The sequence below is a fragment of the Linepithema humile genome, chromosome 2 (assembly GCF_040581485.1).
Source record: "Linepithema humile isolate Giens D197 chromosome 2, Lhum_UNIL_v1.0, whole genome shotgun sequence".
Lineage (NCBI taxonomy): Eukaryota > Metazoa > Arthropoda > Insecta > Hymenoptera > Formicidae > Linepithema > Linepithema humile.
Window position 1 is genome coordinate 32,190,058 of NC_090129.1, and position 24,146 is coordinate 32,214,203.

General features: G+C 39.7%; 3 protein-coding genes across 5 annotated transcripts; all 3 read right to left on the bottom strand.

Moving 5' to 3' along the window:
* On the bottom strand, positions 1-6,888 carry LOC105674788 (uncharacterized). 2 transcript variants are annotated; one of them, XM_067348692.1, is made up of 3 exons: positions 6,461-6,888; positions 4,294-4,629; positions 1-4,161 (listed from the first exon to the last, which is right to left on the bottom strand). In XM_067348692.1, the coding sequence occupies exons 1-3, from the start codon at positions 6,473-6,475 to the stop codon at positions 754-756; spliced, it is 3,759 nt and encodes a 1,252-aa protein (XP_067204793.1). In that variant the 5' UTR covers positions 6,476-6,888; the 3' UTR covers positions 1-753. The 2 variants fall into 2 exon arrangements, with proteins under 2 accessions (XP_067204793.1, XP_012226772.2); XM_012371349.2 differs by having other exon boundaries at positions 1-4,629.
* A 619-nt stretch (positions 6,889-7,507) lies between these two features.
* Positions 7,508-16,543, bottom strand: LOC105674811 (uncharacterized). Its single transcript, XM_012371376.2, has 3 exons — positions 14,204-16,543; positions 10,378-12,046; positions 7,508-10,087 (listed from the first exon to the last, which is right to left on the bottom strand). Exons 1-3 carry the CDS (start codon positions 14,222-14,224, stop codon positions 9,498-9,500), a joined length of 2,280 nt encoding a protein of 759 aa, XP_012226799.2. The 5' UTR covers positions 14,225-16,543; the 3' UTR covers positions 7,508-9,497.
* Positions 16,544-16,594: 51 nt separating this feature from the next.
* On the bottom strand, positions 16,595-24,146 carry LOC105674787 (putative mediator of RNA polymerase II transcription subunit 12). Of its 2 annotated transcripts, XM_067348693.1 has the most exons (7): positions 20,480-24,146; positions 19,761-20,018; positions 19,238-19,514; positions 18,726-18,964; positions 18,090-18,497; positions 17,363-17,556; positions 16,595-17,287 (listed from the first exon to the last, which is right to left on the bottom strand). In XM_067348693.1, exons 1-7 carry the CDS (start codon positions 20,480-20,482, stop codon positions 17,203-17,205), a joined length of 1,464 nt encoding a protein of 487 aa, XP_067204794.1. In that variant the 5' UTR covers positions 20,483-24,146; the 3' UTR covers positions 16,595-17,202. The 2 variants fall into 2 exon arrangements, with proteins under 2 accessions (XP_067204794.1, XP_012226771.2); XM_012371348.2 differs by having other exon boundaries at positions 19,761-24,146.

Consider the following 24,146-nt stretch of genomic DNA (forward strand, 5'->3'; position numbering starts at 1 on the left):
TCATTTCTTTTTTTATATAACTTAAATGTAAAACTTAAAAATATACTTTTATTAAAAAATATTAATATGCATTTATCAATATAATTTGACGTAAAAAATATTTTATTTAAAAAAATAAATAATATTCATTTAACGCATTCACGTCAATTCTTATACAATCATATATTTAGCTAATTAAACAAAGTATTACAAATACTTACCTCGTGCTGAATTTTCTACATTTTTCCTCCGTGTGGAAAAATTTTTTCTGTTCTATTTATCGCATACTTGGATGAAGAGAGGTGAAAGAGAAAATACCGACAAAAAGAGAAAATGGATAAAAACGCCGGCGTATCGTACGCCTTACAAATTACAAGACGTGTGTATTTCAGAGTTTAAGTTAATATGTACATATAATGCTCTCTAGAGAGCGTCTTACACAGATAATCGATGAATTTCCTTTCCCCTCGATCTGAGTGTTCCGTGCGAGCGCATACGATATTGATGATGGATTTTTACGACTACGGTATTAAATATTACCTGCCATAATTAAACACGCAGTGTGCGAGCGATCGAATGCTGTGGCGCGATACGGCTTTCGTTAAAAGCGAGCGAGAGGAAATCGTCCGTAACCGCGCGGGCAGGGTAAACGTACTCGCTACCTAAATTCCAGTCCTTTCGCGAGCGGATTTACGCGAAGTTCACCCGCGCAGAACCGGATGCATCGCGTGAGCGACGCGACTACTCGCCTCTCTTGTACTTTTGATTGCGAATTTACGCGGTGCCGTTTATGTAGATATTCCTGTTGACCAGCGAACCAGGTCGCGCGGCCATGTCGGACCTCTCCAAATAATCTCTCATGTCTTCGTAATACTGCTGCTGCAACCGGTGCTTCTCGCTCTCGAAGTACTGCCGCAGTTGATCTTTGTTGCGAAAGTAATTCTGCGCGCTCCTGGTCGGCAACTGTTTATTCTTCATTAACAGCCCGAGGAGATTGTGCATCCTGGGATGGTTGATGTCGTAGTCCTTGATTCTGTTTTTCGACGTCTTGAGCTCCCGCAGGAAGCTGCCGATGGTCTCCGGCGACGATGTGGTGAAAGTTGGATACCTGTCGAAGGACGGCTGATGTCGGGAGTCCGAGTCCAGATTGTCGTGTTCGAACGGCGCTTTGTTGTACGGTGGATCGTCGTCGGGCAGAACGATGTTGATGGTGCTGGCGGACGCGTCCAACAGGCCGTGGTTTCTGGGCGGCGAGTTGCTCGGTCTAATTGGTTTCCTCGGGCCGTTCTTATATCTCGATGGAATCGGTCGTTTCTTCAGTTTCTCGTGATAAGGGCCCTTCGAGTGGAAATGATTTCTCGGCGGCGTGAGAAATTCCATTGTGTGAGTGTTGCTGGTGAAATCATCATGAAAATCGGGACTGAAGTTCGGTTCTCCCGGTTTACGCTTGCGGCCTGGCCTGCTGACGCCGTGGAAGATGTGTATCGGTCCTCGCGGCTTTGTCTTCAGCAACTGTTCCAAGGTCGCGATCAGCGGGTCCTGCTTCTTCTTGTCGGAGGATTTAGGCGTGTCGGTGGAATGAATGTTCTCACTTTGATGCGCTTCGAGAATATCTCGGAATCGCGAGTCTCCCGACAACGAGGCGCGCAGTTTCTGCAGCTCGAGTCGCAGCTTTGCTATATCGCTCTCCGAGCCGTTCTGATTGTTCAGCTGCGGCCTTCGATCGTTATTCCACTTCTGCGAGTTGTACATCGTCTTCAGGGATTCCTTGAACATCTCCTCGGCGTACTTCTGCAGATCCGAGGTCAACTTCGGCTTCGCGACCAGCTCGCTTTGCGCCGCGAGCGACGGTCTGAAAAAATTCCCGCCCGGCATGACTGGTACTAAGCTCAAACCTTGCTGAAGATGCTCGTTGGTCGGCTTGTTATTGAGCGTATTCTGATTCTTAAGAATGTCGATGTTTGGTACGAAATTGATGGGATTGAACATCGGCCGTTCCTGATTCTGCGCCGTTTTCAGATCCACCGCGCCCAAATGCTTGGCCTTGGCGCCGCTTTCCGTCAGAGAGTTCACATAATTCTGAAGAGCGACGGTCTGCGTGACGGGCGATATCGTGCTGAAAATCGGGATAGGCGTCGTTAGCACAGCAGTCGGATAATACGCGTTCATAGTGGTGTCGATCGGGCTCGGCTTGATGTTCGGATTCACTATCTCCACGTTCTTCGTGACGACGTTTGGAAGATGAGCGTTTCCCGTGAGCGCATTCACGTCTACGTTGTTCGAGTGACTGCCCGCGTTGTCAGCGGACTGCAGAGCGATTAATTTAGTGTTCTTTACCAATTGTTTATTTATCTGAGCCTGCAATTGTTGCACAGCGTCCTCCATGCTGCCGCTTTGCAGCTTAATGTACTGCTTCGCGTCCTGCTGAGTCGGGATCTGCAGCAGCGTCGGCACCATCTGGGTCGCCTGAACGTACGTTTTCGTTCTCGGAGTCTCGATGTCTTTCACCTGCGCATTGTGATTCTGCAGGTAGTACGAGTTGCCGTTGATCGTCTTCTGGTCGTTCTGGCCGACGGTCATGCTCGCGGTCGTCAGGATATTCCCGCCGGAAACGGTGTACGCGTTCTTCTTGTTCTGCGAGTCGACGTTGTTCCGGCCCTCCGGCATCGACGAACCGGTCAGCAGCGTGGTCGGCTCTGTCGACAGACCCTGCAAGTTGCCGTGACCAAACAGACTCTGACCCTGCAGCCCGTGCGGATTTAGTTGGATCTGGTACCCCGAGTTCGTCTGCAGCGGCGTCTGCAGGAAATTCGAGTAAGTTTGCACGGTCGGCTGCGGCACTAACAGCTGCTGGACGACAGATGTCGGAGCAGGCGTCACGGTGAAGGCCGTTCGCGGCGTAACGTTGTTCTGCAGCCGCACGTTCTGCAACGTCGGATTCAGGCTGGACGTGACGGCGAACACCGGCGTCATCGTGCTCGGCAAGTACGTCGCTCGCAGGGTGTCCTTGCCGTTCTGTCCCGGCTGCGACACGAAAACAGTGTGCACGGGACTTTGGAAGCTGTTCTGACCGACGATGATGTCCGGCACCGGCGTGCTCAGCACTGGCGCGGCGGTCACGATGTTCTGCAGCATCGCGTTCGACATGTCGAAGCCCTGGCTGTTGTCCAATGCGGTCGCGTGATCGAAGCTCGCCACGGGCACGAGATTCACGACGTACTTCGGCTTGCCCGTGTGATCCAGCTCGATGCCGTTCGAGTGCGAGATCTCGAGATTCGGCGAGATCTGATTCCACGCGTTGTGCTTCGATTTGGAACCGCGCGCTTTCGCGCTCTTTATGTCCGTGTGTTTGATGTCCTCGATGCTCTCGTCTTGATTCGCGCTAGGATCGTTGACCCACGGATTTGTCTTGATTCTGTACCGCTGCGATTTCAGCTTCGCCGGATTGTACTTCTGCTTGTCCTCCTCCGCGCTCCCTTGCGTCGTGCCTCGATGCTCCTTCGGAAGTTTTCTGGACGTGTCAGGATATGGGCGTCTTCGGCTTTTCTGTATTCTTATTCTCGGCCGCTCGATGTACTCGGACGAGTATTCGCCGCTCTCCTCCGAATTGGAAGACTCTAGGTTTCTCGAGGTCCTCTGATCGTTGTCCGAAACGCCACTCTGCGCCTGATCGCTGAAATCGGTCGACTCGGCGACCACGACCGGCCTGGAGAAGCGGTGGCGCGCCCTCGATTGTTCCGCAATGTTATCGTAAGTTCCGCTATTCGCGAGCTCGTTGACCTCGTAATTCGTCCTTGACGAGGACGGCAGTGTCGGCGCTGCGTTCTGCCCGTGACCGGCGTTGTGGTTCACGGTATCCTGCGGATGATAATTGCCGGCGACTTTCTCCTGCTCATAAGTAGTCTTCTTCATATCCTGCATGTTGTTGTATGAATAGAACTGCGCATAGGGATCCTCCTCGCTGGCCTGCTGCGACTGCCGGACGTAATTGTGAGCGTAGCTCTCGGTCCGCTTGCCGTCGCTCGTGCGCCCGGACGAAGACGCGTCGACGGGCTCGCCGTTGGCCTCACCGCCGTTGGTGTTCACCGTGCTGCGCACATTTTCGTAGAACTGCTGGTAATTGGCCACCGCCGGGGTGTCGTTGTTCACCTTCAGCAGCTCAAACTCATTCAGTTTGCCCTCCTGGAAATCGAAAGACCGGCGATTCGTCAACGAGCCGGGATCATTGAGAAAAATTCTCGCTTCCGAGGAGTACGCTAAGTCTTCCTCGAATTTTTTCTCCGCCTGCGTTTCGGAGCTGCCTCGAGCACTTACAACAATCGTCGCGTCGCTCTCTTCGGACTCGTTCGAATCCTGCTGTTCGGGATCGTCGATCTGTAACGGCGACGATTCGGGATCGTCGTGCGATGGCGAGGCAGACGGTATCATTGGCACGAAGCCGTTGGAATTTTCATAATGCACCGATGCGTCTACCGCTGACGGTGCGCTCGGCAGTTGTTCTTCAAGATTGTTCGAGTCCGCATTCGGACGCCTCACAGAGTATCCTACGTTCTCTGACGCGGTTGCGATTTGATCAAAAATTTCCTCACCCTTCAAGTCCGCGTCCTCCGTGCCTCTCGCTTGTGGCCAGCTGAGAAACAGCAATAATACCTGCAAAAATTAAAGAATGTTATCAAATTGCAAAAAAAAAAAATTTTAATACAATATTAATCTCATGTAAAAATAATTGTAAAGTAAACAAAAGTAAAATTATAATATAAGAAAATTTGTACATAAAACTGGCGATAAATATGGAAGAATACAGCGAAAGATTTTGAAAGTAGATCTCACATATCGCAAGTTTTGCTAAAAAAAAGAAAGCACCATATGCATTGCAAAGTTTGGATAGCCGCTGCATGTTAGTAACTAGTGATAATTGCTGTTTCGTCAAGGAGATGACCTAGAAAAGAAAAGCAGAGTAGAAAAGTAAAATGCGAGCGTGTGCGGTGGAAATAAGAACTGGATGTGCACGGAAGCAAATCTTCGTAGACTTTCTCACTGATTCACGGGCATACGAGCCCACTTGACAGTAATAAGGTTCCCTATACAAGTGTGATTGTTAATCTAATGATTTTATGCGACAAAAAGGGAAACTGGCAAAGCTCGGAGCGCAATCTCGTCATGAATGAATGAATTTTTCTCTCGCAAAATGCAGGAACACGAGCAACCAACACACGGCCCAACCGTTTTAGAGAGAGAGCCGTCGGTGAAAAGTAATTGCGGAGAAAACACAGCCAATTTAATCTATGTAATTCTTTACGCCTATCGTTAAACAAGTCGGTCGATCTTGTCGATTGAAATGTACGCCTTTAATACATGTCTTTACCTAGTTGGAAGCCAGTTTTGTTGATTGTATTTTGAAAACGTTCAACCAACGCTGAGGTGATAAGCGCGCGGTAATATTTCGTTAATTTATAGGATAATTAATGCCCACATAATTTTGTATATGTCTTACTCTGTTTTTATTACTCCACAATTGAACAAATTTGATTAAAACATTGATTAAAAATTCACTAATAATGAGAAATAATAAAAAAAGTTTTTGATTAATGCATTTTTAAATTATATTTAGTACAATTTTGTTTTTTTATAAAAATGTAAATGTGCTTCTCAAATTAATAATTAGTTTATTAATATTTGACAGTTAAATATTAATATTAAATTCGATATTTATCAATTATATGATATTACTTCATAAGCTTACATACTATTCCTCTTTGCAAAGAATCATTGATGTTATTAAAATTATTATAATTATCAACAAATATTTTCTAATTACATCATAATTAATTTTAAACATGCTTCGAACATACACCATAATTATGTGGACAGTATAAGAGAGAGAGAAACAGAGAAAGAGAGAGAAAGAGTAAATTAAAGTATAAAATTTGCTTTTTTATATATTATTTGTTTCAGTATTTATCTTCAAAATTCGTAAAAAATAAATATTTAAATTTAATTCTGTATGTTGTAAATATATGTTTTAAAAATATGTAATAGTAAAATATATATAACATAAAAATGCCAGGTACACACAAATAAGAAGAATACTAAATAAATCTTATTGCAATCTTCAATGTGTTATTTTATTTTGCAAAACTTTTATATCCAAATATTAATACAATAATTTAAAAATTTTACACACAGAATTCAAGTTCATTTAATTTTTGCATAGAAAGCATTTTTTACACCATTCCACATGTGTGAGGAAAATCTGTCATTTAAATTGAAAATGCGTTAAATGCTACGACATTTATTATTTAATTACTAATTTCATTGATATGATACATGATTAATAATGCAGTAATGAGTTATTAATTTATATCGAATTTTAACATATCAAGCTCTCTGCTGCTTATCCGCACAGGAATCAATCAACTGATTTTATCACCACACAATAAAACTTTACACTTTCACGAAGTACTTCGATCCAAGTACTTACATAGTAAAAAATCATTTTCGCCGAATGTGCCGACTCTTCGAGGCTCCTCCAAAAAATCGAGCACAATCAGAAAGACCCGTGTGTCACACTGTACTCCGCGTACACATTGATTGCGACCATTCGTTCCTTCGTATCTTCGCCCGGTAATCCCAAGGACCCTGCGTGGTGAACCTCCACGCGAGAACTGAGCCACATAGTAGATACGCGATTTTCTTTATACAGTCTGGTGCCCAAGTGAAAAATATCGTTCTAAATATTATCCTATAGACCACACAGTCGCGGAGAGGATACTTTCATTTGCGACACGCGAGCGCGCCTGGAGAATTATTGTCCGGCGTAGAATGCGCTTCACTCGTCATCGCAACGGAATTCGAGTAGAGGGATCGCCATAAAAAGGAATAAAGATATTATCTTTTATTGAGATGTACGTTCTATAAAATGCTAATTAGAAATCAAAATTGCTTTGCTTTAGGATCGCGCAAATCCGCGATAAATGCGATTAAAGCGTGTTATAAACGTAAAGACATTTACGACTTTAAAACATTGCGGGATATTAATCGGCGCGAGATGCTGGATGCATTTAAAGATCCGTCTGAAGCGCAACATTATTCTATATTTGCATAATTGTAATTAATTGTGAGTCCCTTTTCAACGTTTTGTCGTCTTCGATTTTCTCCGATTGTCACCGATCGCGATGGAACGCGACGGATTCGACTGGTTGTCGGACTTGCCAATACTTTTTCCGCTGAGGTTTTCTGCGCTCTAGAACACACGCATTATGCCGACTACGTGCGCTTGCTCCTCCCGACGCGAAGGTGCACGCGCACCTCTGTGTGCAGCAAGCGCACGAGCCGATATCTTTTCCCCGCGCCATAGTCGCTCGCGCTCGTGCCCGAGCGCTTAGTTTAATGCCTCGCGTCTAATTGCCGTAGATTCGACGCAGATATTATCGGAGCTTCTCGTTGTGAAAACGTAGAATTAATAACTATAGAATGGCTTGCACATTTTTCTTACTTTTTTTTTTTACACGCCTGCCAGACAATTAACGTTAATTGCCCGGTTCAACGGCACTGGTCATGAGCGCGCAAACGCTGGTTAGGACAAATTAATATTTTAATTAATCCTTTTATTAATTCGGATATTTTACGTTGATGCACACCGATGTGGTATCGCGAGTGAACGGCGCTGTCCGTAGCGAGTAAATGCCTAATTGCGCTCGACGGATGTGCATCATGTGGATCGATAACAATTTCTATCAAAGCGGAAAGTTTTACTTTACTTATATACATGTATATTGTATGATTATAGAGAAAAGTTAACGAGCTTGCTTCGGTCTAAGGTGCACTTACCAGCTCTTTCCGGTAATCAGTTGATGTATGTACGTATGCCACTCATATTGTGTGCACTGCAAAGTATCTTAGAAGTGCCGGATATTCTTCTAATCACAGCTTCTATCGCAGGTTCTAATTTGGAGATAGTTATTTTGGTGAAAATCTGAAAGGAAATCATTATCTCAGCCTGCATCTTTGTAATTTCAAGTTAAAACTCTGTATAGGTTTGAATTAAAATTCTACCAAAAATATAAGATCTGCTTAAAGTTAATTGAAGAAATCTGATGAAATATGCGTAATGCGGGTTTTGGTCCATTTGATTTATCAATGTTTATCAGAACGTTTATAGAACATATTTTTAAATTGTAAAAACATTTATATTAAATGCGATCATTTTTCACATAAAAAAAACTCAAAATAAAGTCTTTGTGCAAAATTTGCTTAATACTATACGTTTTTTTAATTAAAAATTTTGCATTTAATTAACTTAGCATTAAGTCTCTCTCAGTTGAAAAATATAATTTTATTTTTACTTTTTTCTTAGTCGTTTTGAAAAGTCATGTTCCGGAATTAAAAACTCAATATCGGAAATAAATTAAAGTAGACAACTATATATTAGCAATTATAAAGACTAATTTGATTATAATTTATTCATTGTTATGCAAATTTTATCTGCGGATATAATCGCTAGTATATAGCTTCCAACTTTTTCCATTAACCTATGGCTGCGACTATAAAAGTTTATTTAATAAAATATAAAAAAACTTATTATAGTAAAATATAATACAAAATTTTACAAACTAAAATTTTATAAAATAGACAATTTTCGGGAAACATAAACGGAATACACGAATCAAAAATATTAGTCAATAAAAAATACGGCACATTGGAAAATTTATATCTTTTACACATTTATATAAAAATTGTACAGGCACAAGTGATAGAAATCTAATTTGTATAAAAATGTTGTTCTCTATTTGATTATTTTCTATTGCCTTATAATGTAATGTGGTGTACAAATTACGATTATCTTAAATCGTGTAAGAACTTAAGCACTACGGTGAATAAGGTACCTTTCTGAAGTGTAGAAATTTGGCTAATTTCTCATAAGTACGCGTTCGCAAAGCAACGAAAGTGCTTTGGTTACTACTGCTTTCCCGAGAACGGCATGAGTCATCAATATTGGCGGACTCCGGCGAGTTCTCAGCAAATCAGTAGTGCAGGTACATATTGTATACGTTACAATATATTGCACAATCCCACGTTAAATACTATCGTATCGCATAACACTCGATTATTGATTATTTCGTTGTCATTTTCTTAAATCATTTCATGGCACAAAGCGTCTCATTCGCAAGACTAAAGTGATAAAGTGCCAAATAGTAAAATTATTTCATACCTCAAAATAAAAAATAATTTAAAGGAAAAATATTTTTCCATTTCGAATTTTTCGTATCATTGCCAATCAATCAATTGTTTTGACCTAACTTTCGCGTTCTATCAATTTTTTGCGTAACAATATGCATTATCTTATGTTAATGCAATATCAATTCTTTTTAAATATAAAACATGAATTTCAATAATGTAATTACTAGTTTTCAATTTTACTTGTTTATATCTCAAATAAAGTAAAAGTCAAATTGAGCGACAGAACATGAAAGTTAAGAGATATCTTCACGGTCTTTTACTCTGCACAGACGCGCGATTCAATTCTTAGCTCTATAATTCGGGAATCTCGGATCCTCCACGATCTGCACGCTTTTCACTTTCGGCCGAACCGCTGTACGTTCGCCATATTTCACATTTTCGACCTTTGCGACATTCAAATTGCTCGTTTCGTAGCTCGTTTTGCCGATGTAGGATTCCGTAGGATTACCGACTAGATCCTGCTCGTGGTTTTGCGCTAATCGCGCCAGTTGTCGCAGAGGACTCGTGGAGTACGAGCTCTGATCTTTCGGCGTCTGATCATTACCGAGATTGTAATTGGACGGTCGCGCGAGTTCCTCGAGGCTTCTGGCGTACTGGACGAGATATTGCTGCAGAAGAGCCTTCAGATTTATATTCGGCGTGACTTTAGGCTGAATAGGCGGCACGCCGTCCACTCGCAGAATGATAACAGGTATCAGAGAGCTGCCGGCTTGCACGAAGGTCGGCTGCACGTTGAGGATGGACGCCGGGTTCTTTATATATTGCGAGATCGATGGATTATAATTCAGCAAGTCCGCGTACTGCAGACTCGAGTAGTTCTCCAGATTCTTGCCATCCGCATTGGTCTTCTTGGCCGAGTTTCCGCCAGCTGAAAATGTAATTTTTATGTAATCTTCGCGACTGTACAGTTCCTGAATACACAATTGCGCCGATAACTTAGCAAAAGTGCGGAGCTATTTATTTTTCATAAAGCGCCCTCTATAAATCTTTTCAGCTTCTTGCTAGAAAGATAAAAGTACAACAGAGTGAGCGAGACGTTCAAATAAAACGTAATTTCTGCGAGCAGCACTGTTGACGTTAAAGCAACATGGCAAAAAGAATTAATTTACATTTTATTTATAATTACTGTGTCTTAATGAAACATAAAGAACAGCTCACCTGACGAAATAAAGTGACTGCTGGGTGTTGTGGTTCTCAGAATATTCTCCGTAGTGTAAGTCTGAACATACTCTGCATTCGGACTGTTCACCATGTACTTGAAGACCGGCTGTCTCAATGTCTCGTAACGATTCTTCTGACTCTTGCCGCCCGACTTGAAGAAATTCCTCGGCGGCGCAGGAGTCGTCGAGGACACCGTGTACTTGTTTAAAACCCCGCTGCTGGCTTTGATCTGATGCTGCTGCTGCATGATCTGCTTCTGACTCGACACGAGATTCTGATAGCCCAGCCGATACGCGTGCTGCTGCGGCAGGTTCGACGACAGAGATTCGGCGGAGACGAAGGGGGTTGGCGGGCCGCTGGGTTCCGGCGCCGTCGGGAATTGCACCGGGCCCTGATTGCGAGACGACACGCTGCTCTCCGTCGAAGCTGCCTCGTAGATCTGCGACGGCGCGTCCTTGGCGGCCGCCTGTAACGCGGCTAGCGACGGATACTCCGAGTAAGTCTCGTACGTCATCGGCGGCACATCGGACACTCTGCCGTCCGGATACTTCCAGAAGATTTTGTTTTCGTATCTAACGCCGTCCTCCACCGTGTACCTAGGCAAATCGGCATACGGCGCCACGCTCTCGACGTAGCCAGAGGTGTCACCGGCGGTCGAAGATTCCACCGCGTTCGAGCCCGCGCGAATGTACTCGTGAGGATTCGCTCGCGAGTGAACGCCGACGTTCTCGAGGAAGGCGGCGTTGTCCGGGGAATTGGATGTCGAAGATTCTACCTTTTGCGCCGGTCTCGCGTAACCGTGCACGCTTATCGCGTGCTGATTGCTCTGACTCAGGTATCTCTGTGAGTGTTGCACTTCCGGGCTCGCCGTGACGTAAGCGTATCGGCTCGAGCTCGAAGCCGCGTGAGCCTGCGGCCTCGGCGTGACATAACCTCCAGGCTCTGCGAACACTAAGGGTTGCTGCGTGGTGGACGCGTACGCGCCCTCTCGATAATCCGCGTGATTCGAGTACGCTTCGACGGGTCGCGCGATTGGAGAAAATCCCCCGTAAGTCTCGGGCTGGGGCGTCTTCGTCAGTTTCATCCGCAGTCCGAACACTTGAGGCGTTTGAGTCGCGGGATCGTAATACTGATTCACCGAGCTCTGAAAGCCGCTCGTTCTCGCCGATTTGTCGGTTCTGTGCGACTCCTGCTGTCTAAGACCAGAAACCGGAAGCTTCTGATTGCCCGCCGGAAGCTTCTCGATTATAGTCCGCGGCAGGAACGGGCTGATGGACTCCTCGATGCTCACGGTGGTTCCGGTCTTGCCGGCGGGAAAGTAGTAATTGTATTTTCGCGAGCCGACCAAGGAGTTCCGGCCGAAGCCGTAGCCGAGGCCGTCGTTCACGGTGCGCTTCGACTTCTCGTCGGTCGTCACGTTATCGTCACTCGTGCCGTTATCGAAGTCCAGAAGTATTAACGGCGGCAAAATCGGCGGTAGGATGTTCTCGTCGATGTCCTCTTCTTCCTCCTCCTCCTCCTCCTCTGTGTCGCTCGGAATGTCCACTTTCGACACATTGTCGGCGACGGCACGCTCGACGCTGCTCGAGTCGTTCACCTTGATCTCTCTGCTTCCGGTGGTTTTTTCCGCGTTGCAGAGCCCGAGCACCAGTAGAAATGCGGCGATCTGAAAGTCAGGGGCGCGTATAAGAAATCTCCGGCCGGCAACGATGTAACAATGTGTTCGTTGGTCATCGATCTCGATGCTTCGGTAATGGCGGGATATCTCACTTTCACTTCCCTTCCCCTGTCCGGCGACTACATGCGACCGCTTCGCGCATCGAAGAAACTCTTGGTTGAATATTCTCATAATGAGATGATCTTAAAGAAATGATAATCAGATATGAAACGCGCGCGATCAATTATCGATATGTTTCGAACGTTAATCCGGCTTATGTGCAATTATGAAGATAACGAACGCGATTGCGACCTTGGAGGAAAGTCGGCGCAGAAGAGATGGAGAGATATCCACGTGGGGTCAGAGTCAAGTGTGTCGGTCAACATCATTAAAACGAGTTTCATTCGTTACGTATTTGCGATTTTCACCGCTTTCTTTAAACGTCGCAGTTTACGAACAACAAGACGATCTGACTTTTAAGCAATGCAAAACGGAACTGCATGAGAATTTATTGCTATTTGTAAAAGTCGACTACATAATTTAAAAATGGAGACTAGTTGAGCGAAGAAAGTGATAGATGATTACAAATTACACTCATGTAAAAATCATTAAATATACAACACAACGTTGACATATGAAAAGTATTAAATTTATGGAAAACTTTCAAATGCACTTATTATTTACTGCAATATTTATGCGTTGACGTTTTTGCGTATATAAATAAAATATAAATGATTTAATGATTAACTCTGTGATTACAATTTTTTTATAAACATAAAAATATATGTATTTTAAAATATTTTATATAGCTATGTTTTTAAATTTAATTTTTTGTATTTGGAACCTGTACTTTTAAATATGTTACATCAATCAAACTTCTTCCCGTTTTTCTGGTCGTTTCCAAATTACAATCTCGGTGTTAATGTCCCAATAAATATTCAGCACGTGACACGGATGTAGAAGGACGCGCGTTGAAAGTAGTCAATTATTCCGTTCGCAAACTTGTCAATCAAATCGAAAGTGACGATGATGAAGACATAAAAATGTGAACACAATCGATAAAAATGTCAAATTTCGCGATGTTTGTTACGTCCGCGCGTGTTACCTAATGCCGAAAAGCGCGACGTCGAACCCTTACAATGACGAATTGAGAGATAACGCGCAGCTCATCATCGAGGACTTTCACTGACTTACTCAAGAGCATCTGCCGCGGTTACTTTATCGTCGTCTTCTCGTACGGACACGACCGGAGAAAAATCCAAAACACTTTCACCGCAATTACGTCCGATTGAATCCGATGAGGAAGCGATCGTCCGATTGAGAAAAAAATAATTTTTGGGGCTGCTGCGAAAAATATGACAGCGTACACACACACGCGCGGGCACGCTCGCGGAGCATCGTCGAACGTTCCCGTTAAAATATTTCCTACGGATTTTCGGTATTAAAGTTTCAATAGGAGAGGGATTATTAAATTACGTAGAACAGCTGGGTTCTCTGCGCGATCAATTCTGCCAGTAACGTGTTATCCGCACGCGGTCCATTACCTTTTTAGTTATAATCGCATTCGTAACATTTATCGTTCCGTTGTAATTAAAATTATAGAACTATTGATTCAAAAAGTGTTTGTATTAAATACGAAAAAATTGCAATCTTTTTTAATAATCTTTCTTTTAATTAGTTTCAGGAAAATAAAATAAAAATTACATATATAAAAATAAAATAAGAGAAATAGATTTCCTACAAAATATTAATATGTAAATATTAATCAAATTTACATTATTTACATATATAATTAATAAGCAATATTAAGTAATATTGTTAATATAATAATTAATATAATAAATATTAATAAAGATTTAAAAAAGTGTGGCATATCTATGAGAAAAATAAGAAATTATGAAAAATAACTAAGGAATTTTAATTTTATTTTAAACTTGACAATTCCATAAGTTATGATAAATGGTGACAAGTAGATAATGAAAAAGTATTATACTTTTATTAAATGTGGTTTTTTTATAAAAATCTTTAATATATAATTAAGATGCAGTGCGTAACATGAGAATAGATACTATATTAATTATCTTATCCTGCCGGCTAATAAGCAAGAAGAATTTGAGGTAAAACAAGCATGCAAATACGCAAAACAGATTTGATTCAAGTACTTACGTGTATTCTGACAAGACTCATGACGGCCGACCTTAAACCTGCTGGCTTGGCGGACTTGTCGTGTATGTTTGGTACTGATGAAGCTGAGGCCAGAACATCCCACCTTATATGCCCTCGCGTCTGGTGGAGGACACCATCATTATAGTTTCACCACAGCGAGACGAACGCGCTATTCGCGTTCGATACGGGAAGACATCTGCCAGTAGCGTAGCGACGTCTGACTGATCGACGCGCCGATCAACACAAGCTTTCTTGTATTACGCAAATAAACGTGCACGTATCGCACCATAATTCAGGCTAACAGAAAGTTCCGGATTTATCTTGGAAAAAAAATTGGGAAAAAAACTTCACCATACAATCGCTCATTAGCAAATCGTCGATCGAGGGGTCTCGCTCGTAATCGCTAACAAATTATATTATTCGCTACACAAAGATGTGTAGTATAAATTTTAAAACGCTAAAAAAATATGAGAAATAAATGTAAATTGCAGCTGGATTGTAAAATATCTGCGCAGAAAATTCCAGCAAATTACACATTTATGAGAAAGAAAGTGTATCCCGTGCATGATGCGGCTAATGACAAAGCTATAAAGCGGCAATCAGAATTTCAAGCGGCCAATTTCAAGAGCCTACACCGCTGGCCTCATCTTCGTGGCATCAGCTTTCTCGTGTGGACTTCGCGCATTAATATATCGCGCTCACGCAAACACTTGCACACGCATACCGCAACTTTGACATTAGACGCACCTCCCGCAGCGCATAGTTTTCTGATGTCGATGCGGTCTGTCTCAAAGCCGGCTATAAACCATCATAAACTGTCAGCGCTAATCAGAGAATAGACGTGTTAATTGCTGATAAATATATAGGTAACTTTGCCGCTTACTCTGTTCGACTTGCTGCAGCCAAAAAAATCCCGCAGTTGCGCAAATTGCACGTCTAGCCTAACAATATTCTAATGGGAAATGTATAATCTTTTTTACAACAACGAAAAGAAGGTAAAAATGTTGCCTCGTTTCTAACTTACGAGAAGGTAAATACGCGTTAGCTTTTAATTGCGCAATTAATCATTCTTAATTCGATATTTAACTCTTCTTGCATCGGAATTTTTTTCGGTACACTGTGTACCCATTGAGCGATCACTAGAGACAACTCTATAAATATTCAACATTCTCAAACATTCTTCAACGTTCGTTTATAATGCTGTACATTATATAATGTTATTTACCTCTGAGTTAAGTTGACGCATCTGGTCAGACGCGTTTGGTCAGATGCATCATGTTTTGATATTTGCGCATCATCTTAAACTCGTGTCTGACTGGTTTGACACATTCAAGTGCCTGATGAATGTAAATATAAGAAATAATTACATATTACATATAATTACATATAATTACGCATAAATATATTACGCATAATTAAGAATCTGTTTAAAATAAAAAATACGAACTTGTTATAAAAGTATAGTGTAATTAAAAATTAATTAATAAAAATTAATTAATAAGATGTATAATTAATAAGAATAAAAGATTTATCTGAAAGGTTTTTGTTATTGGCTAAATACAAAGTAAAATAATACATTACTTCACAAAAAATAGGGAATAATTTTCAGGCGCTCAAAAAAATTGAACAATTTTTAAATCATTGTAACTCGTCGAAAAATCATAGCAAAATTTAGAAAAACGCGTTGTGTAGGTAAAATGTTGTAATTTTTAACACTTGTCACAAATTTTGCAAAAAAGAATTTTTTATCAAGCTACAGAATGTTAAAAGTACATGTTCTTGTTTTAAGTTTAGAAGTGTAAAGATAAAAAATGTTTAGAAAATAATAGCATGTAAAAGTGCAAGTTTCAAGCTTTAAAATACTTTTTTATTTTTTTATCTACGATAATTTTGTGCTGAGGTACAGCGGTTTGAAAATTGGTCAATATTAAATCTCGAGGCGACAGAACAGTGCGCCCGACTGGCTAAGTACGCGCCATTAATGCGGCGTTGTGCGTATTAATGGCGCGTATTCAGCTCTCGGCCGCACTGCTCTGCCGCGTTGAGACGCTTAAAATTGCGCTTCGAGCGCTTAAAATTGACCGATAATCAAATCGCAGTAATTTGGCAAAAAATCATCACAGATAAAAAAATAAAAAAGCATTTTAAAGCTTGAAACTTGTACTTTCACATATTTTAGGCTATTTTCTATAAATTTTTTATCTTTACATTTCTAAGCTTAAAAAAAGAACACGTACTTTCTACATTCTACAGCTCAATAAAAAAATTTTTCTTGAAAATGATTTATACAAGTGTTAAAAACTATAATATTTGATCTACAAAAAAACGCATTTTTTTAAATTTTGCTACGATTTTTTTGCCCGAGTTACGCACGCGACTTCAAAATCAACCTTACATTTTGTGAAAAATAACCATTGGCATAACAAAAAGTACAAATTTAGCTTCAAAGTTTATCATTATGTATTATTTTTACTTTATTACGTTTCTTTAATAAAAAAGAATATATATAAATCTATGCTTGTATTTTACGAAATTAAAAAGTGCGATACATCTTGATAAAAAAATATGTGTGCGTAAGTATCTAATTAAATATAATAATATTAATTATATTAATTATATGCAGTAATTAAAATTATATTACTACATATAACAATTTAGTTAATATTATACTAATCCGGTACACATGTTTGCATATCTCAGTTTTACAGCTGAAGGAAAGGTGCTACCAAAGGTTCTTCATTTTATATTTTATTGAAAAATTGTAAACAAAATACGCCGCGTTTGCGGGCGCGGCTCTACAAACGTAGAAGAGAACAGTATAAAAAAGTCAGCATGATCTTCGATGAAAGACTAGATGCAATGATGCTGCCGATTCGGACGGCTATCCTCGATGTCATCCACACGTGCCGTCGGTCATCATAAATCACTAATAATAAAGTTTTGTACTGACCCTTTTGTGTGACATTTTCGTCAATCGTCATGCCATGCTCCCGGCAATTTTACTCAGACTTGCGCTTCTTAAGTGCGAAATTCACTTTCGACGGGAGAAAACCTCCTTCCAGTTTTATCGGCCTTTCTCTGTACCTATAACAGGCAGTTATGACAGGTGATTACGGTAATAAGAGGTTTTAGCACGTCTCATTACTCCCGCTATTATACCTAGCGGAATCCTGCGCAGCGATGACATTGCTCGGAATGTACGAGTCGAGTAGCGACCTTGGCTCCGAGGGTAAGGAATGATCCTGCACTGGCACGGATTGTTCATCCTCGTAGGGCTGCAATTGCGCAATGCTGGATTTGAAATCCTGCGGAGGCAATTGCGGCGGCACGAAGTGAGTTTTGGGCTCGTCGACCTGATCGAAATATGTTCAATAAAATTGACATTTCTGTAGATTAAATAAAATTTTTAAAAATTTCAAATAACATCAGAATGTTTTACAAATACTTCTACAATATAACATGTGTATTGATAAAAAATTATTAAAAGTAAACCTAGATATAGTATTTCTGCATTTTATTTGAATTATGTATAGCAATTATTTTTCTGAGAAAAAATTGCTTTATAAAAAGCACGCATTTCTATCTTTCCCTATTAAAATAAAAAAAAGTGAGTGAAAAATGTTTCCCATACGCGGTTTACGATATTGCGCGGCAAAAGAGTTAATTAAACTATATAAGTTAACGATGTCACTCTATTTTAATGGTGTCATTTAAATGTCCAATTATGATCGTGGTGCTCAGAGCGTCTATTATATAAAACTATTATTTCCATTAATAAAACTCTGATTTCTAGTGGATATAACACAGTCATGCAAATCATAAATCACACTGTAAAACGTCAATTACGCCAAATGCACTTTAATCAAGTGACATTCATCGTACAAACCTTGACATAATTCTGTGGAAGATCTTGGCTGACTTGTTCCTGCAAAATTTCTTTCGGCGCTTCCTGAGCGATCTGCTGCGCAACGTACAACTGTTGCTGGGTTTGATACTGATTTGCTTGTCCGCGAAGGAAATTGTCCTGAATGTATTGCACCGGTAAGCGGGAGTAAAGATCGCTGTAAGCGGCAGTGGGGTCGTTATAGATTATACCGGGCTGCGCATAAACTAATTGCTGCACATATTGCGGTTGCGAAAGCTGCGGTTGAATATAAGCTTGTGTGTGCAACAATGTCTTTCCATGAGCAAACGATTGTTGAGGTTGAACGTACAAAGGCGTTGTAAGCTGTGTTGCAGAGGAGGAATGGATCTTCTTTGATGTAACTGGGAGAGCAACTGGTCCTTTTGTTATCTAAAATATTAAAAATTTTAAAGTAAATCAAGTGTAATTTATATTTAATATTAGTCTTAATTTTATAGATAAATACTAATTTTATAATACATAATTTTAAATTAATATAAGAATAATCTCAAATTTTTATACAATCTCCAGACAGAAAATTTAATTTTTTCAAATCATATTTATATGAAAATAGAATATAAAGATCGTTGCATTTGCATATTGAAAATATATACTTACTTTGGTCGTGAGAGGTGCTGGCACGATCGTGGAATAAGGTAATTTTGCGGATGGGATCAATTGATTTTGATTGTATATAGGAGCATACACGGGTATGGAAATTTGTTGAGTGCTGCTGGCTAACTGATGTAATGATGGTTGTGCCAATTTGGTACTTTTTAGATTCACCAAGGGATTAATATTCAAATGAGGATAATAAGAAAGCAGCTGTGTTGCCGGAACATCGAAATAAATGGGTTCTGCAAATAAGAAAATGTATTTAAATTTTATTCATTTACTTTCAATAATTAGCAATACAAATTCTGTCGAATAATTTTACTTTCTTCAAAAGATTTCCTCTAAACATTATAATATTTTTTTTTAAGTTTTGCTGTAAGTTTATAACAATTGTAAAATTTTTGATGATATAATCTGAATAGACAAAAAAATATTATTGCTGAAAAAATTATTGTAAATAATAGAAAAGATATGCCGAGAAAATAACAAATTAGACAAATTTGTTTGATATCTACCTCTATTAACAGGTTTTGTATATTTTTCCGTGACAGCTTTCTGCTGAACACTTTGAATGTGATTGCCCACCACTATTTCCGGCTGATAGTTTAATTTTTGGGATTCAAAGGCGATGGGAGCAGCAGTTTTCGCCGGTGCTTCCGTTTGCTGCTGATATTCGCTGTAATATTGTACTGACGGAATATTCTGCTGCAGCAGAATTTGGTTTGGCTGTCTGTATTGTGTTTCCTGTACAGCATACTGATTAGGTTGAATATATGCTTCAGGTGGCACTTGCTAATAATAATCAAACAAAAAATATAAAAAATTTTAATAAATAGAAATTAGTAATATTTTACAAAATGTAATTCATTAATTATTAAAATTAAACACATGTTATTAATATTTTTAATTACTTTTTTGTATTATTTTTCTTCTACATCGTGATATGCTAAAATTTATCTGCTATAATAATTTCGATATTGCTGGCTGACAATAAATGAGAATTCTTATATTACTTTTAATGTTTAATTAACGTCTTACGCTATATTTTATGTCCTGAAGCTGCTGAGGGGAGATGTACGCGTCGGAATGGCCACCTAAGATATTGTATTGGCTCGGTATTTGATACTGCTGATGATTAACGTTGGGTTTGACGGCGTACTTTGTCTCATCAGTGCGAATGGTCTCGACCTTGGCTTTATTCTCCGCCCTCAAAGTATCCCTCTCGATATCTTCTAAATTAATTTTCTTCTCGGCACACGCAGCCGTTACCAGCAGACCCAATATTAAACAGACTTTCTGTAATCGAAGGAGAAAGTTAAAATTGCTATTAATCATCGGTGCATCATGCTTTTTCCCCCTATTTTCTAAATCAACATCTAATTATCTATAAATCTGCAATAATTTATAAATTTCTAAATGTAATATTGTACAAGTAACACGATCGCTGATTATCGAAAATATTAACTGCTTCCTTGATGTGTAAGTAAAAACAACCTATTATTATTATATTTAAATGCTTAGTGTATTGATGATATAAAAATATATCAATTTAATAAAATTAATAAATTAATAAAAAGTAAACAATAAAATTTAAATTCAGTACAGTTCGATAAGAATCACGATAATTTTTTTGAAAATTTTTTTAAATTTATTATATAACATAATGTCATAGATAATGTGTAATAATAATCAGATTGCTTTTACACGAAGCAATAAATGATCACCCGTATTATCGGCCAATTATATTGTGCGTTCACCATTATCGTTTCCGGCAAAAACGTATTTGCACCGGGCACTTTCACTGCACGCGAAGTTCTGGGTCAACATCCGGCATGGACCACTCTTATATAGAATGTGTCGTCCCGGCCGCCTCGGATGGGGAGGACCACTCCTCCCGAAGAACAAGTGTATCAACACACGCGCGTAGATACGCGTCTTTCTCTTTTTTTTTTTTTTTATTATTGCTTAATGAATTTTTATATCGCGTCATTGGATGTATCAAAGAAAATTCTACGTGATCTACATCGAAATTACTATTGTATTGTGGTTATTGTTATCACCGCTTGTGAAAGCGCATTATGTTATGTAATACCAATAAGCAGACAGAAATTTTTAAATTCGTAAATATTAATTTCACTTTAGATTTTTCCATTCAACAAAATGTATCGCTGACTACGGTAATAATCTGATTTTATATTGTTGCACAATTGATCATCACTTGTAAAAAAACAAGTATTTTATGCCATTGCAATAAGTATGTACAAATTTTAATAAAATATCGAATAAAAAGAAAGCTTAGCTAAGAAATTTCGTAAGTTCTAAGAATTTATAAGAATATTTCTAAATATCAATTTTTTATCACAAGGTTTTTATTTCATATAATGCATCAACAGCTTCAACAATAATCTTATTTTATGTTGTCACATAATTTTACTTTACAAATACACATTCTTCTAGAAGAAAGAAAGTTTTTTCTACAGCTATTTTTTTCCGATAATTCTGCCACGGAATATTTTATCCTTTGCCAGCAAAATTGTGCATTTCTCCCCGCAGCGGTTATATAACTTGCGGTATCCTTATCCCACTAAAGCATTCAAGTAGAAACGTGTGAAAAAAAGTGGAGGACATACTTACCATGATGCAAATATACCAAAAAAAAAAAAATATATACAGGACACGGCACAAAGGACCTAGCTCTACTATAAAATCGAAGCAGACGTGCGTTCTCTTATATAGCCTTTACCCCTACTCGGCGCATCTCCTGTTGAGCTACACTTCACTTCTTAACGTGTGTGATAATCCGTGTCGACTGGACCACGTAATAAAGAGTACAAAAGTAATTCGAGTAAAAGGTAAGATATGTAATGAATCGCTTCCTCGCCTTTTCAAAGCAACGTAATTGTATCGCCTTACAAAGAAAAATTCACGTACGAAGGCGTGACACAAGATACATTGAACAATCGACTGTTGTTGAATTTATGTAATGATTTTTAAAAATGATGACATCACGAGAATTACTGCTTTTTAATCAAATATTACATAACTATTAAAACTAAGTTTGGAGAAATATAATTGAATGTTTATCAGTAGTTATTAAACATTTAAATTAATAAGTAATAAAATAATTTTAAATATGTATACCAAATATACTTGTAAAAGGTATACTTTTCTAAATATATTTGTAAAAAGTGCACGAAATATTTCACTGTTATGCAACGCAAACACTCGCCAAATAAGATTATGATTTTAGACGAGTCTGATTAATAAGTAAGGAAATGTTGTTTTAACTTGGAACGTTTCATTTTGCATTTATCAAACGGACAGCGGAAGACTAATCTTCTCGTAGAAAAAAACGCGGCATTTTCGACGCGTCGTTAGGACGAAATTAACGGGAAGAAAAAAGTCGGTTATTAAATCGTAATCTGTTGGAAGTGTGATATATCGTCGAAGAAATTAAACTGGAAACAAACTTCGCGTACTTAATCATTACCGTTCTTCCACATATCGGCGTTCGTGCAACTGCAGACGGTGATGCACCAATTGCATTTGCACATTACATGCAATAACGTGCGTTAACTGCCCGCTGTAGTAGCACTATCGGTGTTTGTGATCTCGGCGTAAGTTGCTTCCAGTTTTTCCACCGCCATAAAATCGCGATAATTAACGTGATCAATTATACAGTTCATTAAATTGTTAATTGGCCGAGTCAGTATATTTTGACTCCACAAATTATGCAAATATATAAAATAAAATCTTGTACACGCTAAGTCGATAAATAAGAAAATATTTTCTTAACGCAATTTCAATCAACCTTTAATTTGTAGTTTGCGATTATCGAGATATGTGTTGTTTAAAAATTTTCGATACAATCTCCCGTTTATTAATTCAGGTTTTGCATAATGAGAAACAGTGCTAGCGTCAATGTTTTTCGCGAACAATGGAGAGAATGATCAATGCGGTTTCGCAGGAAGTAACGGTTTCCGATTATTGAACGATATAATAGGGTACGCACTCGTGGAAAAGCGGATTATTCTCACCACTGCGTATCTAATAGTCGCATACGAGATTGAGCTGCGAAATCTGGACATTCAATCTCGTTATCCTATTAAAAAACAATGCGCTATATCTCAAGTATGCATCTAAATTAGATGTATCATACAATAACATATCGAAAATTACGTTCGTGATAAATTACTTAACATTATATCTTATGAAACTGCACAATCAATATTATTCGCAGTGTGTGTTGCAATGCATCTGTTACAGATAATTAATATAACTTATTAAAGAATATAATGTGAAATATGCTTGTAAAATACAAAAAGAATACGCGCAAGATATTAGCATATGCTAATCTCTCACATTCAAAACTTCACTTTTATCCGAAGAGATGTTTTTAACAGATTAACGGCGATGCGTCCAAGCTCATGCTGATCCTCTTCGCAATCTTCACGATTATTCAACAATGAATCATTTTTGTATCGGACAATGTAACAGGTGAAAGTGATCCCGACGACCACAGCTCGTGAGACCGTATTGCAGAATGGTGTAAAGGATCGTATTGTTTATCCGGCGGTTTTTCACCAATGCGGTCCGCCCAGACGAAATCGATCGACGGCGGTTAACCGACGAGTCATCCTGACGAACTACCTACCGCCTGTCGCGACGATCGAGATAGTAAGGTGTTCTGGAAAATTCATTAAACGGAAAGCCCATCGTTCGCTCTTCTCTATTCATTCAGACAACGAAAAACGAGGGGTGAGGGGAAAATGCATTTTACCTGCATATATTCCTAACAAAAATGAGTGATCAATGTAATCGGAAGTAACGGAAGGGAAAGGATCGCGAGTGGATGGAAAGGAGGTCTCGCGATCTCTTCGTTGATCTCACTCCTTCCCTCTCCCTCTCCCCCCCCTCTCTCTTTCTCTCTTTCTCTCTCTTTCTCTCTCTCTCTTTCTGCAAAATTCAATGCGAATCGCACAAAGACGGACCCTTTTCCTCGGACATTCTCAGGCATATTCCACCTGCCAAAGCGGAAGGGAAGGAGTGAAAAGAGGAGGAGGGCCAGACGGCACCGAGACTTTCTACGTCGACCATGGGTGTGGATGGACAGTCTTATACATATACCGATCACGTGCCGTTCCGTCAAACGATCACCGACGTCGGACCGCACTGGCAACGAATTAACTGCAATTAAGTCAGAAAACTTTCTCGGCCGTGAACCCGACGCACGCCCCGTCGACGAAACACGCGCAAAAAGCGGTGACGGAAGAGGAAGAAAGAAAAAAAAAAAAAAGAAAAACGCAAAACACCGGGAGCGGACTAGATCGAACGAGTTTCGCTCTCCGGGGAAGCGACAAAAAAAAATGCAAATATCCGACCTTTCGGGCCAATCGCTTTCTCGAGCTTGATCGCCGGACTCGC

Coding starts and splice junctions, on each gene's coding strand:
- LOC105674811 (XM_012371376.2), bottom strand. CDS start 14,224: ATGAGTCTTGTCAGAATACAC. Junction 12,047..14,203: donor TGAGTCTTGTCAGAATACAC/GTAAGTACTTGA, acceptor CCTGACTTTCAG/ATCGCCGCATTTCTACTGGT. Junction 10,088..10,377: donor CAGTCACTTTATTTCGTCAG/GTGAGCTGTTCT, acceptor TTACATTTTCAG/CTGGCGGAAACTCGGCCAAG.
- LOC105674787 (XM_012371348.2), bottom strand. CDS start 20,057: ATGATTAATAGCAATTTTAACTTTCTCCTTCGATTACAGAAAGTCTGT. Junction 18,965..19,237: donor TACAAAACCTGTTAATAGAG/GTAGATATCAAA, acceptor TCTTATTTGCAG/AACCCATTTATTTCGATGTT. Junction 17,288..17,362: donor GCTGCGCAGGATTCCGCTAG/GTATAATAGCGG, acceptor TGCCTGTTATAG/GTACAGAGAAAGGCCGATAA.